Source organism: Anopheles moucheti, chromosome 2 (genome assembly GCF_943734755.1).
Source record: "Anopheles moucheti chromosome 2, idAnoMoucSN_F20_07, whole genome shotgun sequence".
NCBI classification, from domain to species: domain Eukaryota; kingdom Metazoa; phylum Arthropoda; class Insecta; order Diptera; family Culicidae; genus Anopheles; species Anopheles moucheti.
The window spans coordinates 48,157,172-48,183,788 of record NC_069140.1 but is presented as its reverse complement, the minus strand read 5'-3'; the positions used below and the strand labels follow the sequence as shown (position 1 = coordinate 48,183,788).

At 42.5% G+C, this 26,617-nt stretch overlaps 4 protein-coding genes across 6 annotated transcripts; 2 read left to right on the top strand and 2 right to left on the bottom strand.

Moving 5' to 3' along the window:
* Window positions 1-204: 204 nt before the first annotated feature.
* On the top strand, window positions 205-2,985 carry LOC128310264 (mediator of RNA polymerase II transcription subunit 31). 2 transcript variants are annotated; one of them, XM_053046864.1, is made up of 4 exons: window positions 205-389; window positions 1,131-1,604; window positions 1,978-2,067; window positions 2,146-2,985. In XM_053046864.1, the coding sequence occupies exons 2-4, from the start codon at window positions 1,574-1,576 to the stop codon at window positions 2,805-2,807; spliced, it is 783 nt and encodes a 260-aa protein (XP_052902824.1). In that variant the 5' UTR covers window positions 205-389; window positions 1,131-1,573; the 3' UTR covers window positions 2,808-2,985. The 2 variants fall into 2 exon arrangements, with proteins under 2 accessions (XP_052902824.1, XP_052902825.1); XM_053046865.1 differs by having other exon boundaries at window positions 205-479.
* Window positions 2,986-16,069: 13,084 nt separating this feature from the next.
* On the bottom strand, window positions 16,070-16,408 carry LOC128298635 (uncharacterized). The gene has a single exon (XM_053034405.1). It carries the CDS (start codon window positions 16,406-16,408, stop codon window positions 16,070-16,072), a length of 339 nt encoding a protein of 112 aa, XP_052890365.1.
* A 1,631-nt stretch (window positions 16,409-18,039) lies between these two features.
* Window positions 18,040-19,634, bottom strand: LOC128297812 (structure-specific endonuclease subunit SLX1 homolog). The gene is made up of 4 exons (XM_053033513.1): window positions 19,450-19,634; window positions 19,314-19,365; window positions 19,053-19,247; window positions 18,040-18,993 (listed from the first exon to the last, which is right to left on the bottom strand). Exons 1-4 carry the CDS (start codon window positions 19,632-19,634, stop codon window positions 18,358-18,360), a joined length of 1,068 nt encoding a protein of 355 aa, XP_052889473.1. The 3' UTR covers window positions 18,040-18,357.
* A 489-nt stretch (window positions 19,635-20,123) lies between these two features.
* Window positions 20,124-23,742, top strand: LOC128310604 (DDB1- and CUL4-associated factor 12 homolog). 2 transcript variants are annotated; one of them, XM_053047288.1, is made up of 4 exons: window positions 20,124-20,385; window positions 20,475-21,597; window positions 22,435-22,623; window positions 22,687-23,742. In XM_053047288.1, the coding sequence occupies exons 2-4, from the start codon at window positions 20,560-20,562 to the stop codon at window positions 22,843-22,845; spliced, it is 1,386 nt and encodes a 461-aa protein (XP_052903248.1). In that variant the 5' UTR covers window positions 20,124-20,385; window positions 20,475-20,559; the 3' UTR covers window positions 22,846-23,742. The 2 variants fall into 2 exon arrangements, with proteins under 2 accessions (XP_052903248.1, XP_052903247.1); XM_053047287.1 differs by having other exon boundaries at window positions 20,124-21,597.
* Window positions 23,743-26,617: the final 2,875 nt, after the last annotated feature.

Below are 26,617 nucleotides of genomic sequence, written 5' to 3'. Positions count from 1 at the left end.
GCTTTATGTATAAATCCAATCTTCCAAATCGTTAAGGTATTTCCGGTAAAAATATTGAAACATGTATTTTTGGCGAAACTGCTGTCAAACAATTCAAGTTTTTAACGAATTCGTCCAGTTTTATAATGCTGTCAAAACCTTGCTGTCAATTTGACAACCAACAAAATCAAGCGAGTTTGACGCGTCAAAACGCAGCAAAAAGCAACAAAAAGATAGGACGACAAAAAGCGGCAAGGAAAAAAGTGCGTGTGTGCTGAAATATCAATGGAAAACGATCCTTTCGTCAGCGGGGGTTCACATTAATTCTGGATTAAACACACGCCCAAACTCCGATCGTGCTGGGCGAGCATTGCGCTTTCTACGAAAATCTATCATGAACCCATACGGTTGTGAGTACGGTTGCCTGTGTGGAGATCATAAATCAACCCGTTTCTATTTTTCTTCCTGTGTTTAGTGAACAAATTTTTGCACCAAGCTCTGTACGTTCCATTTATGTGTACCTGTTCGGTTTGCGTTCGTTGCAATTTGCTGATGAAATTCGTACCTTGAATATGTTGAACACAAACTGCGTAGCCAGCTTGCTATAGAACTTACCCCCCCATTACTGAAATTGTTGTGTTTCCTGGCCACCGGTACGGTGCGTTCCGCTGGTAGCTACTGCGCCTTGCACCTTACACCGTGCCGGCTGGATTTATGTTAAATGTGTTGTTGACATAGCTTGGACCGAACCTGGTACAAAGCTTCCCCATTTGATCGGGTGTTAACAGTTCAAGGTTTTCTATGAAAGTAGATTTCCAAATCGGTAAATGCACGAATCCTGTAAAGATCACACGGCAATCTTTCCATCATCATGCAGCTTCAGGAAACGCTCCATTCGCACAAGCGAATACGAATCAAAATTGCACTCATTATTGTGCCTCAAATCCCAACGCCTTACAGAAATCGGTGATGGTGGAAAGCTTGCCACTCATTGTTGATAGTGTACATAAACCTCACAGTGGTATATGTATTTCCTTTCTAGCACCGTACCTGTTATGTTGTAAATAATATGCTCCTGATTTTATTTGTTTTTTTCTTTCTCTTTTCTCTTCCTCTTGTCCAATGATCGCCCACATATTTTGCTGCTCTAGCTTATGAACGGCGTAACGAAGCGGATAGCAAGTGAATAGCGCTACTCCTTCCCTTATTATATCCCTCTCGTTAGACTCCCAGTGTCATTCGTCTTTTTTTAGACATCGATTTGTGCTTAATATTACCGGAAACGCTGCATCAGTGGTCCCGCTGCTGTATTCCTTTATTTCTTCGTTGTCGTTTTGAACTCTAGCTTCTTTCTGTTACCTTGCTCAAACTGGAAAGTCCTAGAACATTAGAGATCCAGTATAGATTTAAACCCAGCACACTACTCTATATCGTTAAAACAACGGTCATTTACTGCAGACCCACCTAGCCTTTGAAGTATATTTTCGTACAAGTAAAGATAAAGCACTTACCATTCATATATATATACACACATACCCACGTCCAAATTACACCCAACACACATACATATCGAGATAAAAAAAAATTAAACGCGATGGCTAATAAAATGGTCGGGAAGGGTAAATGTAAGTACTTTATGTTATTCTATGTTTCTATCTACTATCTATTTTTTTGTAACTAATCCTAACGATATGCACCAAAATGTAACTTAAATCTAACGATGTAGTAACGACTAGTGTATTGTATGTTTGTTTGCTCTATACAGAAAGTTGTGTTTCAAAAAGTTTTCTACTTTTCTCTAGCTATGTTTGCTAATGCACTTAACCCAGTCCAAATATTGGTATGCACAATCGGTACAAGTATAGCTAACTCTCTGTATTTTGCCTCCTGTGTATACTATCGGTGCCGATTTCGAATAATCCGCAACGACACGAAACTAATTGCACGTACGTCGTGTGTCTTTTTTTCTTACTCCTGACGGATTCATCTATCTTGCAGTGCCGGTTGAATCGGAAGATGCGCAAAAGCTAAGATTTCAGGTTGAGCTAGAGTTCGTGCAATGTTTGGCCAATCCGAATTATTTGCATTGTAAGTATCGTGATAAAATCCAACCTGTGAATTTCCAACCTCGAATTTACTACTAACTCTGTCTGCTTTTGTGGTTAGTTTTAGCGCAACGAGGATATTTTAAGGATGCTGCTTTTGTAAACTACTTAAAATATCTGCTGTACTGGAAGGAACCCGAATACGCGAAATACCTCAAGTTTCCCATGTGTCTATACTTTCTGGATCTTTTACAATACGAACACTTCCGGCGTGAAATCGTAAGTGCACAGTGCTGCAAATTTATCGACGATCAAGCCATCCTGCTCTGGCAGCATTACACCCGTCGGCGCACGCGGCTTACGGCACTTGGCACAACCAGCCTTACGGGATTGGCGGTTGGGGGACAGCCGGTCGGTGGCGGAGTCCAGGGCACGCTGCTATCGAACGAACCAGCCATCATGCCCAACAGTAGTAATAATGGTAGCAATAATGGAAACACCATCAGCAACAACGGTGGTGCCAACAGTGGAGTTGGCGGTGTTGGAGGCATCAGTAGCAACAATAATGGTAGCAGCAACAACGGTCCAAGCAGTGGCAACGTGAATGTGCCAACGTCGATAGGTCAGCAACAGCAGCAGCAGCAAAACGGTGCCGGAATTACGCAGCACAACGGTGTAGGTGGAGGAGGAGGGGGAGGTGGCGGTATGCTGAGTAATGCATTGGGGACGATCGGTAGCGGAAGCGGTATACCTGGCGGAGGCATCAATCAAAAAGTTCCTTAAGCGTAGTGTTCACCAAATGGTCGACCAATCGTTAAAAAATGCAATGCTAATAAGCTGCGTTTGCAAAACGTATAGGGATGTTGGTTGTATAAAGACTGTTTTTTTTTATTAACGAATAATACATAGCGTACCGTGTAGATCCTAAACATAACAATAGACACAATTAAGTATAATCCGACGTTGGTTTGTGGTTTTTATTTGATGAAGAGACCGAACTTCCGAACTTCCACCAGAAATTCCTTATTGACATGCCAGATGAGGGGGGATGTAGGGCTCTTTGCTACCGCGGATAGCACCACCAACGGTCCGGCTAACGCAGGAGTGATGCACAGATAGGTGATCGAATCTGGGACTATATATATTCCGATGATCGAAGTTAGAACTATATAGAGCTCATGTAGTTCTAGTACTCACATACGCCTCTGAGACAAGGAGTTTATTTTTCCAAAACTGACGAATCCCGCTTAGTCGTGTTCGAGTGGAAGATGCTCAGAAGGATTAATGGCCCCGTATGTGTGGGAGGACAATGGAGAAGCCGCTACAACGGCGAGCTCTATGAGTTTTACGACGAACTCACAGTGTCGTACATCGGATAAGACTCGCCAAGCTCCGGTGCGTGGCATGGCGTTGATGTGTCCGTGAAAAAATACATAAAGTATTATTGGAGTTGGTCGAACATGCTGATTGTATATTTTTCCTCAAGTTTTTCATTATGAAGCTGGTTTAATTGAACTATCCTAAAAATCTAGAAGAATACGTTGCTAGGGATGGGCGAATTGGAAAAGAGATTACCGAATTTATGAGTAAGAAAGAAGCTCAAAGAGCTCCAGAAAATAGATTTCTATTACTGCTATGCGAATTAAACGTGGACTTGAGCGAATTTTGGTTCTCAAGATTTTTTTAGAAAATGTTCTTAAAAAAATTGCTCCGAATGCGGTCCATTCTCATCTAGAAGCGACTCTCGGTACTGGTACTGGTGATTACGTGATGAATGAGAAACATTCATTGAACGCTTACAACGCTTACATATTTTATACAAAAATCACATAAAATACAAACATTCATAACATTCATGATACATATGATATGAGCTACACATTTGTATTGAAACATTTGAAAACAATTCGAAATCACGCATGCAATAGCCTTTCCTATCGTCATTTCCCAATTTCTACCAATGTTGATCGGTTTTCGGCAAGTGGAAACGTTCGTGCCCTACTGAGGCGCTGACCACGAGGTAACGAGATCTAACGGGTGTTCCGATATTAATCGGTTTGTATCCAACCGCCAGGTGAACGATCGATGATTTTTGTGAACGAAAGCAAATAACAGAGCGCGGGGAACAAAAATTACATACACACAACGCGAGGTGGTGCTGTTGCATGCCTGTTGGCTTTCGGGCAGTTTTGTTTGTTCATTAACGGTCGTCCAAAAATCACCTTCCGTGTAGTGTAATGGGAAGGAAATGCGCTCGCATGCATGGGAACCGATCGTATCCGCGAACCGGGGCATTTGCAGTTAGATTTGATGACACTCGAAAATTGAGATCAGCAATGAAATGCGCTAAATCAATACGACATAAAGTATCGCTAATGGGTGCTTGTAGTGCTACAACGCCGTGGAGATAGAAGGTTTCGCTCTTAATTAGTTTATTCAGGAAACAGTTGAAGCATTCCCTCATACACATGTTTATCGTAATTCGTTGGACATTAATTTATATGTTAGGAAAATTATTTCCTTGTTGGATCGATTATCAATGGCTTTAATCGCAAGGGAAAATATCTTCCACCTTCCATCAAGCGCGGACAGTGACAATGTTCGCTTTCACTGCTGACGGAACCGGGCTTAGCTAGTGGCATCAATGCCACCCAAGGAAAACCAAACAAAGGTCACGATAAACCCTACGATGGCCTAGACTTGCGCGGTAAAGATGACACTTTCTTTCGTTAGCATTTTTCCATTTTACCCACAATCGTCCGCACGATTCGTTTCGAATCGAACGAAAGCAAGAAACCTTGGTGTGGTGCCACGCGATTGAATATGAGCATCCGTACGTGTCTGTTTGCTGTTGCAGTAACGATGGGTGGTGATTTTTCCGCAAACATGCCGCTTCCGCACAGGAAAACCACTCGTACAGCGATGGGCCGCAGCGTCACCATTCACCTTCTGGTGGATGATGTTTCGGGGGAGAAATTCTAGCCATACGGCCGAAAGAGAAAACGGTGCCGTCACGATCTTTGTGCGAAATTCCACACAGCAGCACAGCGAGATTTTCCCTGTTTCGGTAAGCAAACGACACCGAGATGTACCGTGTACCTTCACAAGTGATATTTGCCGATTGGGATTGGGGAACGTTTACCGTCAAGTCATTTGAATTTCCAAATACTGGTCACTTTCGCCATCGGTAACCCGCTAGTGGGACAACATAATTTATCATTTCGTCGCATACATCATTAATGAAAGAAGCATTCAATTCCGCATTGCATGTTCAATTCGGTGTGGCACATTTGTACATTTTTACTAATTAAAATAGCTTGGACGCACACGTTTGGCCAACTTTCAGTTCAGCTCTGCTCATTAGTTGTACCTCACTGCGTAAGTGTCACAGTGTGGCTTTACTTGTTAGTAAACCGTTAGCATGTTTGACATGTCCATTTGTTTAGTTTACTGTTGCTTTAAGGTTTATATTGGTTGGCAAATCAGCATGGTTTTGTGTAGCCTAAAAAACGAAATATACGAAAAAAGTTAAAATTTCTTTCCAATCATTTCTCATCCAGTTCCGTTAATTAGTTTTGTTTCCATACCATGTGTTTCAATGTAGTTTTATGTTTTATTCTATTCCATTATTATTCCTCCTTTCTTTCCTTCCAGTTTTAACTTTTCTATTAAACACCGTAACACAAACATTTGTTATAACTTAGTTGTATATTTGTATATGTTACACTATTTACAGCTTTGGACCGAAGCAATGCCTGTTCAGATAAATAAATACAATGCACTTACGTCTAATGGTTGCGCTCGTTTCGTCAATCGATAATTTGATAATAAATAGCTTAACAATATAACAGTAGAGAACGCACGCTGCTTGATGCACCATTGCTGCCACTACAGTCCCAAAAAAGGAAAGAGCTCGCTTTACATCTTTTCTTACCACGCGAAGAATATGTAATCGAAATTATTTTCCTTTCGATTGAACGCCCTGTTCTACCCTCCGCTCCGTGTGTGAGAGTCCGTAAGAAGAGAGCAATATGGACAGCTCCCCAAACGCACCAAAAGACGTTTGCAATCGAAGCGCAAGTAAAATTAGGAAACAATCCCGTAGCAGCACGCACCTTTGTATTGGACAAACTTCATCCCATAACCTGTACGGGCTCCCAAAAACCTGGGCTCCGTAAATCACCGAGAACAGTTAGCGGAGCAATTGTTCTCTTTAAAATAAACACTATCGCTAATAGGTTTGGAAAATGTTGGGCCACGTCCAACGGGGTCTAAACCATTCGCCATTATGATGATGGAGCATAGAGCGGGAGAGGAAGAAGGCAAAAAAAAAAACAAAAGCAACAGAATCATCCCAAAAACCCTTTGCACGTTCGACTGATCCATTCTGATCGAGAAGACATATATAAAAGCATCCTTTTGAAGGTACCGATCAAAACAGTGGCAGAGAAACAGCGCGAGGAGAACACACAGCATTGTTCAGCATTGTTACTTTTCTTTTCAGCTGGTTAATTGCCAAAATCAACAGCAGTTAGCGTTGGTGCCGCACGTTGATGGATGCTTTCCTGTCAGTTCTTTCACCACGTTGACGCTGTCTGTTAAGCTTTCTTCGGCTAGTGTTGCCGATGACTGAAAAAATAAAACAGCAAATTCTTCCCACTACTGCTACACCGGCAATTGCTTTTTAGGCTGGGCTTTAGGTAGTTGAGCTTATCGTTTAACTGGAGGCAGCGTTTAGACCACCTGGATCTGGGTTTTTTTGTCTCTCGCTACATTGGCTGTGGCTTATCGTTCGCTGATCCTCGGCATGCCCAGCCCAACCTTCAGCAAGCAATAAAAAGACCGTTGTCCGGTCGGAAAGTGGAGATTAAACAAAACAACAATAACTTTAAAAAAAAACGGCAAACATTCCACTGCCAAGTTCGTTCCGCTGGACAGAGCGTTGCCGATGGACTGGCCAGCGCATTCGCAATCCGTTGTTCCCGGTTTAGTGGCGATGTGTGGAACGCCGCGGTAATGGAGGAAGCGAGTAGCGGTGCGACGGTTGCCGGCTTCTGGATGGTGGACGGTGTCGTGCGTTACTTCGGTGGTTACTTCCACGGGGCACTTCCGCAATACTGATTAAGTTTATTGTGTAGTAGCGTTTCCCATTGCTTCGCCATCTTCTTATATGGGTGGTTGTGTTGGTGTTTTCATCATCCGCGCCGTAATCGACCGATGCGTCCGTTGGTTTTATGCCCGTTTGGTCAAACTACGGCAGCTTTTTGTACGTTCTGCAAATAGAAATAGCGAAGAGAGGCAAATGAAAAAGGGTACAAAAGCAAAAAAAACAAAAACAAAATGCACACAATTTATTCTACGTTGACATGCATGCATTTCTCATTTCTGCATGCAGCACAACCAGTCCCGTGTGGTCATTTTTTATTTAGATAAAAACATACACCTCAATCTGCCCGGATTGAGGAAGCACACACAAGATTGAGGGAAAAAGTGCGTACCTTTATGACTTCATTAGGGAGTCGCCAAAGGAGCACTCCCCCCATTGCTTTCGTCGACAGTCGGACAACGATTTTCCCGGTACCGATCGGGCCGCGGACCGGCATCAGCATAGAATATTTAAATCACAACAGGCCTGAAATTAGGCCATACGGGGCAGGTGTGTCGCTTCGATGACGTTACTTCCGAAGGGCCTGAATTCAGCGAATGAAGGGAAGAAAGTGGAAGAAAACCACGTCGGCTTACCGGTACGGTGAACCTTTGCGCGAACAAACAAAACAATTACGCATTCCGAACGGGAGATCAATGGAAATGTATGCAAAGAAGTTGCGGTCATTGAATGGAAGAGAAAAGAACTCCTCGTACACTTGCACACATGCTAAACCCGGTACGAAGGGGAATGGTTGAATGGGAGAAATTGTGCGGATAGGACATTAATGAACGGTTATTACCTTCATTCTTGCGTACTTGCAGATGATTCTGCTGCTGTTAATCAGAGCCCTTGTTTGCTCGAAATAGAAATACAATTAAAGTCTAACCACAAGGTAAGAGCGAAGGTCCGAAGGTAACAGCAGTGTGTTATATTTTTAGGCCAAGGTGGAGATTGTGAAAATGTTTACTCATGTAATTTATTTTTAATATATTAGGTGTACACGTAGGTTTCTAGCGCGGTGTTTTTTATTTTATAGAAATTTGAGGTTTTATTGTAAGAAAATATCACACAGTTTAATAGTGATTCTCTCGACTAAAAAGCGGTATTGTGGTATCAAATCAAGGGATAGCCTAATAAGTCTGGTCCCATCCACTATTTACCAAATCGTATTTCACCACAGCAGCAACATGTAGTGGACGAAAAATTACTAACTCCTGCTTATCTTCAATTTGGCCATTTTTTTCCTAAATCATTGCATCAAACGAGTTAGCTAAACTCAATACAGTTCCCCAATCAAACTGATTGTCGGATCACTCGGAAGCAGAGTTCGTAACATAAGACACCGTTCTGATCCCACCAAAGCATGGTGGATCTCTGCTAGGGAAAATCGCGCTTTGGTGTCGATTGATCTTACTCACCCGGAATACAGTTATCACAGTTCATCACCCGTGCATTAGCAATACGATGGCCCTTTTTTTCAATGTCTCTCGAATTCATCTCGCACCCTCACAAATTTCCAATTTTTGGATAAATTTCAATACTTGATTTCCGAAAACTTGATATGTTTTCGCTAAAAAAAATACAATACCGATAAAAGGGCCTAAATATAATAATGCATTGTTAGTAACAGATGTACGAATACAATCTGATATTCCGGCTTTGATAATTTAAAGATGGCGTTAACTTTTGTAAAATGTTGGAAACTTACTTGACGATCTAATTTACTTTATGAAGGAAAAAGCTATTTGACAAAAAAAAAATCCATGATGAATGATTTTGCTATATTGAAATGCGCTAAGAACCCAAAACTTTACCTTTTGAAGATTAGTGTTTTTTTTTTTAAATTATCATTTAAACCAATGCTAAGCAATGAACCAATGTAATAAACTATACTTAACTTCCTTTCCACAATTACAAGGTACAATTTTAATGCTATCGATCAACAAGCAGCAGCTGTCTAACGCCGTACCTCTGATCAATAGCCCGCCAGCATAACCTCTCGGTTTGCGAATAACCATTTTCACACAGTTTCCCGTCACTGTAATACGCGTGTAAGCAGTGTACAACGGGGTTAAATGGTTGTGCACCGAGAACACCATGAGTGTTGGCGGGTTTGGCCGATGTGGGCCAAATTGAGGCAAACATTCCGTTAGCGTCTGGAGCGCTTTCTTCCAAATGGGAACGGATCCCACCCGTCCCAACCGGTGCCACTGCCCTTCCTTGCGATCAGACAGCTGATTGTAATGAATTGTTGTGACTTTAATTTAAAATCGATAGAAAACGTTAATGTACCATCGTAACGTATCGTTATGCTCCCGTCCCGTAGAGGCACGCTAGGTAGAATTCAATACTCCCTCCACGATGTCCAACTCGTCCACTTTGTGATGTGACGATTAATCGCTTGATTGCATCATTCGGTTCAATTTTCAGCATGGTTGAAGTCAATGTTGTAACCACACTGTGATGGGGAGTTTTATCAAGTTCAAGTTCACCGCAGTACAGTAAGATAGTTCCAGTGCTTCTTTGCTTACAATCGAGGTTAATTTCTTCGCCACACCGGATGACACTCAACCGTTGGGGATGCCAAAGGTAACGCCAAAGAAAAAGCTGTTAAGTTATGCTGCGGAACGTAAATTACGTCAGGCAGGCGTGCCGGTGGGGGAATGCGTCTAGAAACTACATAGAAATATCATCATGCGATCCAACCCGCCTCAAGTGTTGCTCCCCCCTCCCCAGAAGACGATCGTCAAACGTGGCGTATATTATTAAACAATTTGTCAAGCTGTTGCGGCCAGGTTGGCTGCGTTCTGGTTTTGCCGTGCTGTGCCGCATGCGAGAAAATGTGTCAAGATATTGGCGTACAACCGTAGCCAGCATTCACACGCCCGTGACGCCACATCGTAACGTTAGGATGAAGCAATCAGTTAAGCAGGCGTTAAGTGAAGCCACCTAAAAGAATCCACATCTGCCTTTGACGCTAACGCGGGGCTTTCTTTACGCTCCACAATGATGTCACACTCATTCCCTTCCGGTAAGGTGAAGCGACGCTAAAGCAAACGGTTATTAACTCATTTTCGAGCTAATTTCTCCTGCATTAAGCGATCCGATCTACTGTAGCTTCTAGCACGGGAAGAGTTACACACCAAAACATTTACAGCCATTTTACTGCGGATGGTGAATGAGTTTGTTGCAAAAAAAAAAACGGCTCCACTAATCTAGTGAAAGTTACAGCTAATATCAATTAATGCTAAACCGTTGTTGAAGGGCTAGTAAACAAGATAATTGCTGATGATGTTGTTAGCGTTTTACTGGTCTGCAAGGTTTAGCTTCTGTGTGGCACAAAGCAGATCGCTGTAGCCACCACTGGTGGAGCATGAAACAGATCCTAAAGCTATTTTGAGTTGAGTTTCTAATGCCCGAAGCAGCATTAAAAGAATGAAAACCATGCATGGCTGGAAAGCCTATTTCTGGCTGGGATTATAAGCAGGTTTGACGATTGGTTGCTCTCTCCAACATCACTGCGGTATGACATGATCGTCCAAGCCGGCTCAGATGATATGTTAATAATCTTCTTGGCCCAGTGCTAACGGAAACTTTCTCTTGCTTTTCGAAGCTAATTCATAACGCCGGTTACAACTGTTGACACACCGATGACATCATCATGTGCAGAAGCATTTCGCAGGTGCACGACTACATGGATTTTTTGTAAAATTATTGTTCTTAATTTTACGCGACACACAGCGATAATGAAATCAAACAAAATTAACATTTCCAATAAAGTAGTTCATCTATGCATTAACCTCAAAACACACACACAAACGATCAGTAACGATCCGATTTATCAGGGATCACTGTGTGAGATAGGAATGATGGTGGCGGTATAATTAAATTTACATACCACACTCGATCAGTGGAGCCCATAAATCTATAATTGGTAGATTGGCCTTTAATGCGTTTCTGTTTCGGGTGAAACTGGCATGAGTGAAGAAAGTAGCATATAGTCTGTCGATGTGTATTCGGGAGTGTATCATTGATTTCTCCTAGCCAATTAGCATAGTGTTTACCATCTTATCATAAAGCTCTCCTTTATTTATACACTTGCTAATAAGGTGTCATCGATTATGAACAACTCTGGCATGTTATATATGACTTGAATGAATATATTTTACGTCAATGCAAACATGTTTCATGTGGCCGATATATTACGACAAGAAGAATGTAAAAAAAAAATTTTAACTTAATGCTTGAAATTCATTCAATTTAATTTGGAACATAAAATTATTTGTTTATTAAAAAATTGCGTTTTAAAATAAAAGTTTAGTGAACCACAACGGTGACCAAAATTTCCATGTGGAGAAAAAAAAACAGATTTCTATTCTTTCCGCTCCTAAAGGATACCAATCATCACGTTGCCATCACGACACGACGCGCCTACTAGATACGCTTCGATCAAACGACTTCAACGCCAGCGCCAGCGAGGAACCCGCTCCGATTTGCCGTTTATATAGGAAGCGCACGTTCCGCACTTTGAATGTCCGCGTACGGGTTTTGGTGAGAGAATTTCATTTCATGTTTCCACCCGCTAGATTCGTTATGCAAATTGTAGCAGACCGAAAAATAAAGCCCGTATGCTTACCGATCACGTTTTCGATTATTTTCACCTTTCCGAACGCTACCAATTGAAAGCGATCCGTATCGGAGTGCGATGATGAGACGGGACTTTCTGCCCAGCCCGTGACGGCATTCGGGGAGGTTTTGTTTTGTGAAATCAAAACTACACCAGCCACAGTTAAACCGGCTGCCACTATTTATGGGACCATGGCCAATGTTTAGCTGGCGACCGCACCGGTATCATCGAAAGTGTCCCATAAGGGGGAAGCTATTTAGCGGGAGGTTTCACTTTTTCACACACCGTTACCAAAAACCGTCCGAAAATGTTACCCCGTAAACCGGACGTACTGAAAATTGGATGCCAAAATGATGGCTAAATGCTGCAGTGAAGGAACAGATAAACGCAGTCAACGTACGCACACATTCACTTTGTGCATAACAAAATGTACGTCACCGCTGGTGAATGTACTTTCGCTGGTATTCGGTTTATTTAAAGCATGTGATTTAACAGGAACCACCAAACGGGGTTAACAGGGTTTTTTTTGCTGCTTTTATTGATAATTCTTCCTCGAATGAAATGCTTCCTTGCATTGCAGTTTCTTATCTTGCTTCCTGCCCGAAATAATGAGACTGTTTCCCTTTCACTACGATCACATTCAACACATAAGCTGGTGAGCAGTTCGAAGAGGCTTCGATCTTTTCTCGCACGTAAACAAATTACTGCACAACATATGGGGGATCATTTTGGGGTAATTCGATAAGTTATTACATTGTCAGTTGATGCGCAAACTGTATGCTTTGGCCCTCCGGCCGCTTAAAGCTTGATTAGCTTAACGCATCTCAAGGTTCTTGTCGATCGTCTGGTACGACGAAGCAGCTGCCGCGACTGCGCGAGGTTCATTACATTTTATCTCCCACGTACCTTTGGATAACAATTGTGTTTGTTAGAGCAGAACCAACCACTCGTAAGAATTACCGGTTCAGACATGCTATGGTACCCGAGCTTGAGATCCATTGAGCAGCAATAAAAGAAAAGCGCCGCATGCATGTTATTTGCCCTTCTCCCCTTTTTTTTCTCAGCGATTGATAACAACACCGTGAACAGCTGTGATGGTTTGGTTGCACATTTTTTAACATGCCGCACGAAGAATATTATCACTCGCGAGTGACCAGGAAGGGAAAGAAAATCAGTTCTGCAACGCGGTGCATTGCCATTCTGGCCTTGTTCCGGTACGGTGGAACTTGTACGATAAGCCGTTAAGTGCGTTGGAGTAGAACAACATATGCACGACACATCATTCTTTGGCACGCACTGTGAGAGCATAATGGCGTTGGCATGATCTCATTCGGACTGCAGTTTCGCTTGAAGGAACGTTGCACCGGGACAATGTCATGTCTGTACCACAGGAGTATGCTGAGAACTCTATGAGTGAGTGGCCTGAAGGCCATCACTTACAAAGCAATGTTTCTTACAGCTTACAGCTAATATACAAAACAATCTTAAAAGCAATGTTGTAAAGCTATGTAAAGGATAAGTATATATCAATTCGCCATTGTCCTTTAAATATAAATCTCTAATCGAAAATTATTTTGCAGTAATATTACCATGTTACCAGTAAGTATAATTAATTTTATACTATATTAATTCACTATTCAACCAAACAGAACTATTTGAGATCAACTTTTGAGTTACTTAGCCCAGAATAGCTTTTTTAATCTATGTTCACCACGTTTCTGGTGGTGATTGGAATTTCGTTCTGAACCTGCTAGGATCGATCCGTTCCTTTTGTGGAACGATCGAACCTAGGTGCATAAAATTTTGCATTTTTGCACCTACATGGTTTGTTCGTCTTGCGAAGATTATAACTTTGGTGCTTATTTCTGTTTCTCAACGTTACATATTAAATACGTTTATAAGACATTTCATGTTCGTTTATGATTGTAATTGCAACCGGTTCGAACACCGTTTGATATAAATATTATTTTTTACATTTTTTAAAAAAAGATCGCTTAATCTTGACATGCCATTTATTTCCTTCCTTTTCAGTTTGCTTCTTTAAATTTCCTTCTCCGTTTTCCTGATAAAACATTCTCGTTGATAGTTGCGAAAAATTAATAATAACAATTTTACATTCGAAACTGTTTGTAAACCAAAAACTGTAAATGGATTACACTACAATGTTTGGTAATGATAACGAATGTATGTACAAATCATATCATGCAGAATTATTTTCATTATCTCGTGAACTTACTAGGTTCGTTCCGTTCCTTTAAGAAAAGAACCTGATTCCATTCCTTTCCTCAAGAAAATGGAACATTCCCATCACTAGTTTAATTTTTAATTTTTTACCCCAAACGATCAGCACCTCTAATTCAAATAACATTTAGCTGCAATGCATCACTAGAGGAATGGTCTAAATTTATTATCGGACCAGACACTATTTCTCTTTTAATAACGTCCACTAATTACCTATTCTTGTACTGATTCCACCTTTGAGACACCATTCCATGCCATCACATTTCAATTTCCATTTGAACCATAAACAAAGACACTTTCATTTGTCAACATGGTTGCATTTGTTTTTGTCCCATCCCAGTATGTATGCCTGTGGTAAAAGTGGAGGTTTGTGGGGGGAGTCGTATATTGGACGGAAGGATGCAATTCCGTATGACGCCCGGTTCGTTATTAAACCTTATTTCTTGCGCGCCATTCGCCGCGAAACAGTGACCACTTTCACAGTGCTCGTCGTTGCGGCTTTGAACTGAAACGCGTACGTCGTACCGTTCGTTCTTCGTACGACAAACAAATCCAGCAAACATGTACCCTTTGTGTTTGTTTTGTTTGGGCGACAGTTGCCTCGAGCGGGTACGGAACAAACCAAGTGTTTAAAAATGTTTAATCAAACATACTCCCATCACACCTGCCGGTGAACTTCTGATGAGGAAGATGTTTTCAATACATATATGCCAAGATCACTGGACCACAGTAGGCGCTCGGTACAGTTCTACAGTTGCGCTCCGACACGCCAAACACACCAAACTCTCCCAAACAAGTACACAACAGCGCGTAACCTCACCGGATTATGGGCAATGGATCGTGCTTTATTTACATCACACACCAAACTAATAACGCTCGGATGGCCCGGAATGGGGTCATCGAAAGAAGCAATTGCCAAAGCACCAGAACAAGCGCTGAAGATTTATTTTGGGACGCCGCCTTTACTCCGTCCTGTGTGCGGTTTTGTGGATGCTGCTGTCGCTGCTATTTTTTCGGGGTCACTTTTCCCGCGACGGAACACACGATCCACTTGCCGATACTTTCCGCATGATTCGAACCGCAAGAAGCGGGACGAATGATTATTAAACACGAAAAAAAATGGACAACAAAACCACCATAAGGGAATAAAAGATCGACAAAAAAGCACCCCCAATGGTGTGCGAGCTAACAAACACAATAATGGTTGGGCGTCATTATTTGCATTTGAATTTTTACTCTCGTTGAGATTGGTCGGTTGGATCGGGGAGCGTACGGATGGGAAACAATAGAAAAGGTTATTTAATGAAAAATGCTCCAAACTGTCCCGTCCTTCCATTCTCCACCTGTACACCAGCAGCGCAGTGATGCACTGATCGATTATGTCGGTGGAACAGAAGCCGGAAGAAACTGGCACAAGTCAGCAGATCGAAGCAGTAAAGATGATGCTGCGCAGCGCCGCAGCATGTGCCTAACCGACAGCAACAGCCCTCAATGGCGTATCGAAAAGGCTGGCGCGCGTGCTCCTGGCTGCAAATGAAATGCGCCCCATCGATCGGTTCCTTGCTACTACCCCTCACAATACACTCCCCACTGCCTCACCACCCCTCGCATCCTCACCCACCCCCTGAAGGTGGTCCAACAATTCACCCAGAAATGAAACACACAGAAGCCACTTTCTTTTGCGCCAAATACCGTTCCACTCAGAAGAAAAGCCGATCGACAGGCCGTCGATGACGGCGCCGAAACAATGATCGACCGGTTTTCGGACCCACCAAAGCAGGCGTGAAATCGTGCAATGGGGTATACCGCCAGCTTGGGAGGGAAAACGGAACCGTTGTGCTGCTGGTTTCACCTCCATTTGCATTGCTCGGCACGGTACGGCAAATTGTGTCATAGGGATCCTTCTCTACCCTCACATCTACTGATCCCACCCAGGAAGGTCACGTTCCACGTGCCATAACGCAATAACTGCGAGAGCAACGGTATTACCCGGTGCATTCTTATCCCATTCGGTACTACTAACTTACCTCACAAACCGAAGCTAAAATCTTCCCCGCTTTCGTCGCTCAGCACGTCGAAAAAGTCCGAACTGTCATCGACGGCATTCGGTGGTACGAATGCGCCACCGAACACGTTGTCCAGCCGCTCCTCGACGCCCATCTGGGTCGCGATGCCGTAGATCAGCCGCATCAGCACCAACCGTACAAAGTTGGGTGTGTTCGTTTCGCGCGACTCGTAATAAAGCTGTTTGAGCGTTTTCCGCGAAGGACCTCTCCGCCGGTTGGGAAAACGACGCCTTGCATCACACACGCTCGCCACGGTCAGCAGGACGATTAATCCGATCACAAACAGCTGACGGGTGTTCATGTTTAGGCGGATGCTGTCTATTTTACGTTATTTAAGTCGTACAACAATTAGCGCAAATACACTGCACAAAACTGAGCTGTGTCTTGTACGATCACTGGCACCGAAGCATAAACACACATGAACTTGATTAAACTGTTAGTAAATTGAAATGTTTGTCACTGTTTCTGTTCACTGTCGTGTAGTGTATTCTCACAAAAAAAAACACACGAGACGGGACAGGATAGATCTTTCAGCGGGTACAAATGCTTCCACCTTTGAAGATTCGGTCTGATCGTGTTGAGTGTTCAAGTTGAAATGATCAGAATTTACAACACATACACTGGATCAACCGGAAGGAAATGCTTTTAAGTGGCGGTTTTAATAGAGCGCACCGATCGTTCCTATCACACTGAGCGCTAGAGTTAGAGTGATCACTAGAAGTTATGATCCGTTCAGTGGAAAGCTTTGACAAAAAGCTCGGGCAAACTTTTCTCCTGTTTGTTTGCGCTCCCGCTCGCGAGAGCGATGGATCGTTCAGAGTTGTCGAACTCAACGCCATCATAATTATTGGGAGTGCACATAAGTTCGTGGCATTTTGATACCATTTGCTTATTACATCACATTTGTTTAATAAAACATCACTGTTAAAAGTGACTGTGTTACGGTAATCCACAGCATCGTGCAATATCGTGTTATGTCTTACCATCGTTAGGATCGCCGTATATTAATGGCCAGATGATCGTTTTTTGAATTTGGTGGGACCAGTATGGGTCGGCTACAATCAAGCGAAAAGATCACAGGTAAAGTCAACTGATGCGTTTGAGCCGAACATTGCGATAGAAATGGTTACAATACGAGGCGAGACGTGATCAGTTAATTCACAATACTCGGCCACATGTTGCGGCACCTGTTAAAACGTACTAAGAAGCAATGAAATGAGAATTCCGATCCATTGCATTGTTTGCATTAATAAATGTTAATGTACTGGTTCAGCAGTGTACTAAGTTAAGGTACTTCAGTGCCAGTTACTCTTGTATGAAATATGGAATAAAATAAGTTGCGTTGTAACCATCAAAGTAGTCGATCGTGTCTTTTATTGTACTCTCCCAACCTCTATAGCTCGGACATTACGCCTTTTCCAACCGATACAGCATCATCTGGGTATCAAGCACATCTCCAACTACGATGAAGTAAAAGGAAAGGTCGATAGAAGGATGGCAACCAAAGAGCAGTGGAAAATTACCCCGAATGATAGGTGAAAAGTAGTAGCAAACGGTGGAAATATGTTTAAACCTGAATAAATAACTAATGTATGACAAAAATGAGATTGAAAATGCTATGAACTTTTTGATACACCTTATATTCATCAGGCTTTTTGATTGATTTTTGATCTGCGCATATGGTTAAGGAGAGCTGTGTCGGAAAAACAGAATTGTAAATTGATAGTTTTAGAATTTTAGTTCCATTATGAACAAGGCGCACGTAGTAGAGAAAAAAATATTTAACAATCTTAAAAACTGCTTTATGTGACTTGTATGGATTCATTTGAGTCACATGCTTCAAAGTCGTGTAAAATTTCAAGTGAAGATAATTTCGAGGATAGCTAAGAGTCGTTATATATGAAAAATTTATTAGTCACATACTTATCCAATTGTTTTGCGATAATACCGCTCATTACAAGGGTGTTCATAACACGGGAATATCATCGAACATTCTAACGTTTAAAATTGCTAATGATTTTATATTTAATAAAATTGTGGGTATAATTGTACTGATGGCAGTTCAACATACATTGTGTTTCAAAAACATACGTAGTTTATGTAGCTATCAACGTTCTACCTATTTATATCTTGCTAGCGTTGAAACTTGTTCATTTATTGGCTCACCTTCTACCATCTTTCTTTAAATTGTTTAACCTAAATTTATGTTGAATTAAAGCCATGTGTAATCTACTCCCACAGACATCTGCATTACTGATCCTCATCCGATACGTCGTCCACCTCGAGTGGGTCAACGTTTTCCGCATCATCTACAAAATCGCTGCAACCGTTCGCTTTGCGTATTATATCACCCCAAAGAAAGTGTCCCTCACACACGGGACAATCGCCCTCGACGGGAACGTACTGACCTGGTTCTAAGACTATTTCGGCCAAACATTCCAGATGACTAACAAGCGGGCAACGTGGATGTAAGCATCGCAACACTAAATCACCTTCCTGTTCCAATTCCTTCACGTTCATCCACCGACCACATATTGTACAATCCTTCGTCGTCGATTGCGAAACGTCCTGCATTATATCATTGTCGCTTTCCGAGTCGGAACTAATCACAACACTCTCATCGGTTATTGCCGTCGCTGGAATAGCTGACTTCCGCGCAGTGTTTAGATCATCGACGACTTTCTCACCACCCATCACAAGCAGATCGTACTCATCGAAATCGTAATTGATGGCTATTTTACTGTTCTTTGCCTGATTCGTCACGGGCCGGCTAATTGTTTGTGATTGTGCCGTTCTTTCACTGGTCGCTTTCGTCTTCTTCTTGCACTTGGCCTTCTTGATTCGCCCAAAACAGATAGGCATGTGTAGGGGAGGCTTTTTTCCTACCTAAAACGATCGCAATGATTGAACCAATGATATAGAAATGAATGCTCTAGAATACATACTTCAAATTCCCGATGGAATTCATCCCCTAGCCAGCGGATTACGAGTGGTAACCGGTTCCATGGCCCAATTCTCAGCATTTCCGTAAGTATGCGAAAGTTGTATTCGAAATTAGATTCCTTACGAAGCTTTTTCTGCAGTTCTGGAATATGTTTAAGCCTTCTAGAAACGCGAGGCTGCTGCCAGGCCCATTCGAACTGAAATGGTTAGACTATGCAATGAACGTCTTTGTTTTGGAAGTAATAAAAACCCATTGTGCCTACCCGTAAAGCCGATACGTTGTTCGGGAATCCGTGTACAATCAAGACCATGGTCCTGTTACAAAGAGCATTCGCTTTGAGGTATTACATTCTATGAAATAGCCGTATAAGGCAATAGGGCGCAATAGGTCAACCTTACCATGGACCCCGGTTGGATGTTCGTCTTGCACCGCCACCGTCTTCGCCGAGGTTGTGCTGTTTGAGTCTACGGTTCGGATCGACAGTATAGCCGATGTAAGTGCGGCCGGTAAATTTAGGATTTGTGCTTTTACTCACTAATAAATAAACACCATGAAAATCTTCTATCTCTTCTACGTTATTCATAATAAAATCACATTAAGTATGAAACGATTTCTTCATATCAGCGACAACACAAATTATTGGGAAAAAACTATTTGTCTGCAAAGGGAAAAGCGATTGTTTAATACAAAAACAAAAATGCAATTTTTGGCATTTTCCATTTGAAATAAATAAACAAACATTGCACCATGGTTTTCTATCGGCCATCGTGAAAGTGAATTATAGAACGTTCTTCAATAACTAAAAAATACAGCTGCAATTATGTTTCATTGTTTCCATTTTTGTTGATCATATTACTCGTTTTTAAATTGAAAATATATCATAAATAGAATGTTTTAGTTCAGCTAACAACAAAATCGATTGAATTGTGGTGTAACTTCTGCTGGCGTTTCAATTCATGTCACGAAGGCGGTGTAATGTCTGACGTTTCCAGGCGAAAACACACTTTAGTTGTGAGGCACCCTGTGGGGAAGATTGTCAAATCGAAGTAAAGAATTTTTTTTTGTAGAGAAAGCTAGAATTGCAAGCAGTGCTCATAAATTCGTAATTTAAAGTTTACAAATCTCTAAGCAAGGAAAGTTTAATGCAATTTATTCATGTTTCAGACAAAGTAAAATGTGTGAGAAGAATAGGCATGTTTAGGCTTCGTTTCTTCGTCAGCGAGTGAGCTAAGATTGCTTGTGCCTCCGCACCGTTGTCCCATTTACCATCAACTTTTGTGTTGCTCCCCCCATTCGTGCTTCTTACTGCTGGCACCAATATCCGATCCGCTGTGGTATGGTTCCTGGTGCTCGGCGGAACACAGTCCTACATGACGGTGTCGAAATTAAAAGTGTCGTTTCGGTGTTCTGATCGATTCTTTAGCAGGGTGAACCGATTGGCTTGACGGTGTAGATACAAGCGGAGGCACACACTGAACTAGCACATCCCGAGCAGGGTTTCATCCAAGATGTCCAAAACGTTGAAACGGTCTGTGGCTGGTGAACGGCCTAGCTGCTACATTCCCGCAAGGCTGGACGAACGTCGCATTAGGCATCGGATGCTGCGCCAGGAACGGCGCCGAAAGCCCGACAAACCGGACGACTTCGTGACGTACGAAGATAGCGATAGCGAGGAGGAAACGCCAAGCCAGCAGCACCAGGTCCTTAGTACATCGTACAACTTTGTAGACTACATAAGAAGCAGAGAATCAGACTTGCACGATGAGCGATCGATAGATCCGACATACGCCAGTAGGCACATCCTGACGCACGATATGTTTCGCGAAACGCCCATCTCCTTGGGCAACATCAACAAGGTGTTCTGCTCGCAATGGCTCAGTAATCGGCAGGTCGTGTTCGGTACCAAGTGCAACAAACTGATGGTGTACGACGTCAATATGCGACGGGTGGACGCCATACCGACGCTACCGAACAGCAACGGGGCGAGTCCCGATACGCAATCCGGGATACACGCGTGTCAGATTAATCCTAGCCACAGTTTACTTGCGACCGGTGCGAGACATTCGGCCGACATCGCCCTGTACCGGTTGCCTACGCTAGATCCGCTCTGTATCGGTGAGAATGCGCATAGGGATTGGGTGTTTGATATGTGCTGGCTGGACGATCAGTTCCTGGTTTCCGGATCGCGCGACACCAAGCTTGCACTGTGGCGTGTCAACGAAGATCTGATGGAGTTCCCGGAGGTAAAGGACGGTGAGGAGGAACAGGATGTGCCAAGCTATGCGCACATTACGCCCGTTGCCGTGAAGGAATGCCGTGGGGCGCAGAAGATTCGGGCGATTTGCTTCAATAAAGAGTACCGCGAGCTTGCGCTGCTTTCGCTAAACGGCTACATGCATCTGTTCAACGCGGAAACGTTCTCACAAAAACTCTCACGGAAGTTACCCAACTGTCAGGAAAACGTGTGCATAGCTTGCCAACCGAACGGTCTGTACGCGGTAGGATGTCGTTCATACACGTTGCTGCTGGATCCACGGACACTGCAGGTAACTATCATTCTCGTTCGCGAATGGCAAACACTCAGAAGAGTACGTACATCTTCAGCGTATAGGACAGGTTGATTTCAAGCTATGTGATTGCGGCGTCAGATTCCATGATTTGGATAATCTTCTATGGTCCGGGGTGAGGTACTAGTGTGCCTAAATGCAGTTCGAAACTTAGGCAGGTCTTCTCATGCCTCAATTTAGGAACTGATAGAGGGTTCAGATGTTGATAGCCTACCTATGAGTGATTTCTTAATTTTACATAGCGAACGGTTTAATTGTATGAACCGCTCATCCATCCTTTTTCAAAACTCTTCGTTTCCATTTTATATGCCATGTATTTTGCCCAGTGGTTCCAAAAGGTTCAAACCTTTTGGAGACCCTGCGTGGAATGGTTTTTGGGGGCGTTTATTTCAAGAAAATTGAGCCGAATCGAGGACAACTAAGACGCACCTCTAATGAGAAGAGATATAAAATGGAATTTCCATCACTAATAACGTTATACTGAACGTATGGCATGTATGTTCAACCGCATCAGGTTCGTTAGAACACCACTCACCACTCACTGCGTGAAACTCAGCAACATGATAGGGTATTAATGTTGATACGAATAATAATAGGGTTTAGAACCTCGCTAGAAAACGAAACTCTCTCTGTTGAATGACAGAATGGCTCGCAGCAACATGGCCAAGTACAGTACAGTACAGTACAGTACATCAGGCAATGGAATGAAAGTTGGAGACGTCGTGTGCAGTTTGAATGTCTTGTCTAGAAAAGTGGAACAGTAATGGAAGTATTACTTCACATGGTTTTATCAACATGATTTGTTTCTTTTTGCAGGCCGTGAAAAAGATTGCATCACGCTATAGTGGCTTCGGTATACGGTCGGCTAGTTTCCAGGGTAACATTCTCACCATAGGCACCGGTATGGGGATGCTGATGTTCTTTGACATACGAGCCGGGAAATATCTCGAATCGTGCATTAATTCTTCCCGAACGGTGGTGCTGAAAGCTAGCAAAGGCTACGTGGTACGTAGGATCGCCATCGTTGTACTGCCAAAGCGTAATTGCGAGTTGTATTTCTCATTGTAGGCCCAATTTCCAGACGAAGAAATGGATGGATTCCAACAGAACAAGTACTTGCCCGCTATCTACACGCACTGCTACGACAGCAGCGGTACGAGGCTTTTCACTGCTGGCGGACCGTTACCGGCCACATTAATAGGTAACTATGCAGGTATTTGGCAATAATGGTAGTCGATAGATGTTCATACCAATGGTTTCTTCTATTGGTTAACTTGGCTATAGCAACATTAGCGCGTGTAAATTTCAATGTGACGATTACATTTGAACAGCTATGGATGGTGACATTTTTCACGGACCGCATGTATACAGTACGCACGGATCGTAGCTGAGAAATGGTTTTGCAAAAAAAAAAAATAATGTCAACAGAATCATTTCTCAGCTCTAATCTCTGTGCGACTCTGTACAAGCAGTTACAAAATGTAAAAAGCTTTTCTTACATTTTCTCTACCAATAAGTAAGAAATTAAGATTGAAGCTTTCAAATCTAACTGCAAAGTGACACGTTTTGAGATGAAAAATCCTTTTGTTTATCCGAAATGCGGTATTTTGTTTGTTTTGTTTTGTGAATCTGGCCGAGGATTAATTTAGGTACATGTTTTTTTTTTTAATTTAATTATTATCTATGAACATTTTTGTTTTGAACATCACGTACATAGGTTTGGAAATGTAGCATCACCATCGTGCGCAACATTATTCGCCCTCTTTTATAGCTATCCTCAAATGACAACTGGAATATTTAGCGCTATAAACATAGGTTTGATTCGGGCTAAATGTTTGTTCGTTTGAGAATTTCATACAATAGGGCAGAATGATACGCAAAGGCAAATGCATATAAGTTGCTTGCAACGAACGATCCCCAGTAGATGGAGAATGGCAGTCTATCGAAGGGATTTAATGTAAAGTAAATAATACAAGTAACACTATATCCACCATTTCTGATTCAAGCAAGGTGTGTAAGATGGTCCTTGATAGTTTTGTAAGTTGGTCACCACGATTCGTTTAGGCATGGTAAAAAAGTAAAATAATAGAAATTTCATAAAAATGCTAATAAAGTCAACCTAGAAAATTATGAATAAGACATTTACCGAAGTGGTAAGATCTTTAAGTCAGTAAACGTGTTCCATTTTTAATGATTTCGCTTTAACACTCTAATGGTAAGCTCTCTCTCTCTCTGTCGATGAAATTACTCCATAGCCGATTTTTCTACTTCTTTATCGGCACAACAAAAGCTCAAGAGGTCTAGAAGGCCTGCCTTTTCTGGCCTGGTTTTCATTGATTTTATTTATTTACACGTAGCTGTATAGTTTAGTCCTGCGTACGGGGGGATCGGTATGAGTAAGATTTAGACCGGTCCTGTCGAGTGAAGACCACGCATCGCTATCCACACACCACCGAGCCGCCCGATCCGTATCCGATTATTTTAGCGTTGAGTAACTATTAATTTAGCGAGCAAAATTTAACAAACCCGAAAATTCTGATAATACAGTCACAACCTATCCGAACTGGACCTATTGGGGCTCGCTTCTCCCTCCATTCTCTCTCTCTCTCCCTGGAAACCTTTGGGACTTCTCTACCATTCAAGGAGTGTAAAAGAAGGGCTTCCCTTTTCGGGAAAACTATCACGATTCGCATACTATCTTTCCTACTTACGCCCACCGTTAGATCCGTTAGTGATCGAGAATGGATTGTAAAATGACGGTGCTCGATCTGCTGGTGTAAAGGACTTCTGCAACCAGAGAGGCTTGTAGCGTATAACAAGTAGTTAAGTACACTGTATAAGAAACTAACTATTTTTTAACCTAAGGCAATAGGGCACTACAATGTAAACAACGTACACTTCGTCAACGAGAACTCTTACATAAATAGGTATATACCACCAATATAGATTAACAGTCACAATGTGCTTTGCTCCTTCCGATAAATTAAAGCTTCCGATATGACAAACTTCCTCATTACACATACTTAACGATCATGCTACGAGGGTAACCCTAATGTCCGTCCAGTTTACTGGTATTTCACAGCATTTTCCGCTCCACACTTCATCTTAATGCCTCGTCCACCTCAGGCCATATTCTCTAGAGTTCTGCGTAGACAGTGCGTAACATAATTTTTCGAACCAGCGGCAGATCAAACGGTAGGCGGAGTAGGCGGTCGCCTAGGGCCTCGCCGTGTTGGGGGCCCCAAAAAATGTGTGTAGTAGTTGTATACATAGGCCGAGTCTCCTTATGCTAGAGGGGCCACGAAGGGTACCACAAGAGGCCCCTGGCGAAATTTGAAATTGGGACAAAATGCCTCGGAATCGGCCAGTTTTGTAACTTGTGTTACCAAGCGAGCATCCACAAGTGGAAGTAACACTTCTCACCATACATCAGTATCCCTAAAAGAAAACCAACTCTGGTGATCGTCAAAGAAGACAACATGCATCCTTCCTTGTGGGCAATGGGGCGTATTATTTCGGTTCATCCTGGCAAGGACGAAACAGTGCGCGTAGTGACGCTGCGCACATCATCCGGTAAACACGTCGTACGCGCAGCAAATCGGTTGATATTGTTACCCAATCCAAATGTCCTCAGCAATTTGGATAAGAAGATTGGCACTGGCACTGAATTGCATGCAGCAACAAACCATGTTCACGTTTACTTTCATAGTCGTCAGTGATAACAAGGCAAGGCACATACCCATATATACCCATAAATTCAATTTCTTTGGTGACCGGAATGTGAGAATTAAGGTTTTATACAAGAACATTCCTTTCACATCTCCTATCAAACGCATTAGAGTGAAGGGGGAAAAGGCAACACGGATCCTGCATCTCTTTCGTAATTTGCGCCATTCCGTCCGTCAAAAACGCTCCAGAAACGATGGAATTTTTGGTTTCTGACACCAAGAGAGCATGATCAACGAAGAGGTAGCACAAATTTCCGTACCACGTGGTAGCATTTCATATAGCTGTACCCTTCCCTCCAGTGATCATGCGCTTGATCCGTCGACTGATCTTGCATCTCTTTCCGTTCGTCCAATCAGTACAGCGCGTACCATAACTGTACACAAGTTTATTTTTAGGCAAATAACAATGTGGAATATTTATTGAACATCTTTATACATGGAATCCTTCTAAAACCCCCGACATTCCATGACGACAAGAGATATGAATATTGGAAAATAACCGAACAATAAACAATACATAATGTCTTCGAAAATAGTGGCACTCCATGTTTTCTACTCCAAATAATTAAAAAATTTATCTGCAGTACAGTTATGACACGCACTGTAGGAACTGGATGGATGTAATGAGACGGAGGATTCTCTCCACAGTAGCTGAGCTATTTACTCTATCGATGGCTCTCGCTAGTTTGATATTATGTGTAACTAATAGCCAATAGCAGAAGATCTCTCATTCTGATCATTGATCAATACCATCAAAGCGAATGATAACGTGAGTATGCGATATCAATATGTTATGTACAAACATGGCGGATCCTTGTGCGGATCAGATTGATGTTATCTCCTTTCATGGATGCTCTCTTGGTGTCAGAAATCACAAAACCGGTCACTTTTTGGTGGCTCCGATCGCATGCGCGCGGAGACTTCGACGAAAGGAAAAGCACTTCAAAATAATATGCAATGACGACTGAGATGACCGTGCGCTCCTCTAGCTGTTGTGAGCTGGACACTAAACACTAACGGTGATTAATTCTTTCCATTTTGCTCTCTGTTGTCCCCCAACAAAGATTGTCATCAAGAAGAAGAATAACCATGTGGGAATGTGGAAATGTGGGAGGCAAACAGTACCGCGAGTTAATCTGCTGATTGATATGTGATATGTGATATTAACATCTATTGTACTGCTCTTTATCCGTATCGTCGTATGCTGAGCGGTGTCAACGTCCTTCGGGCACCGGTACAGCTCAACTCGCCGGTATATTCATGCAAACTAT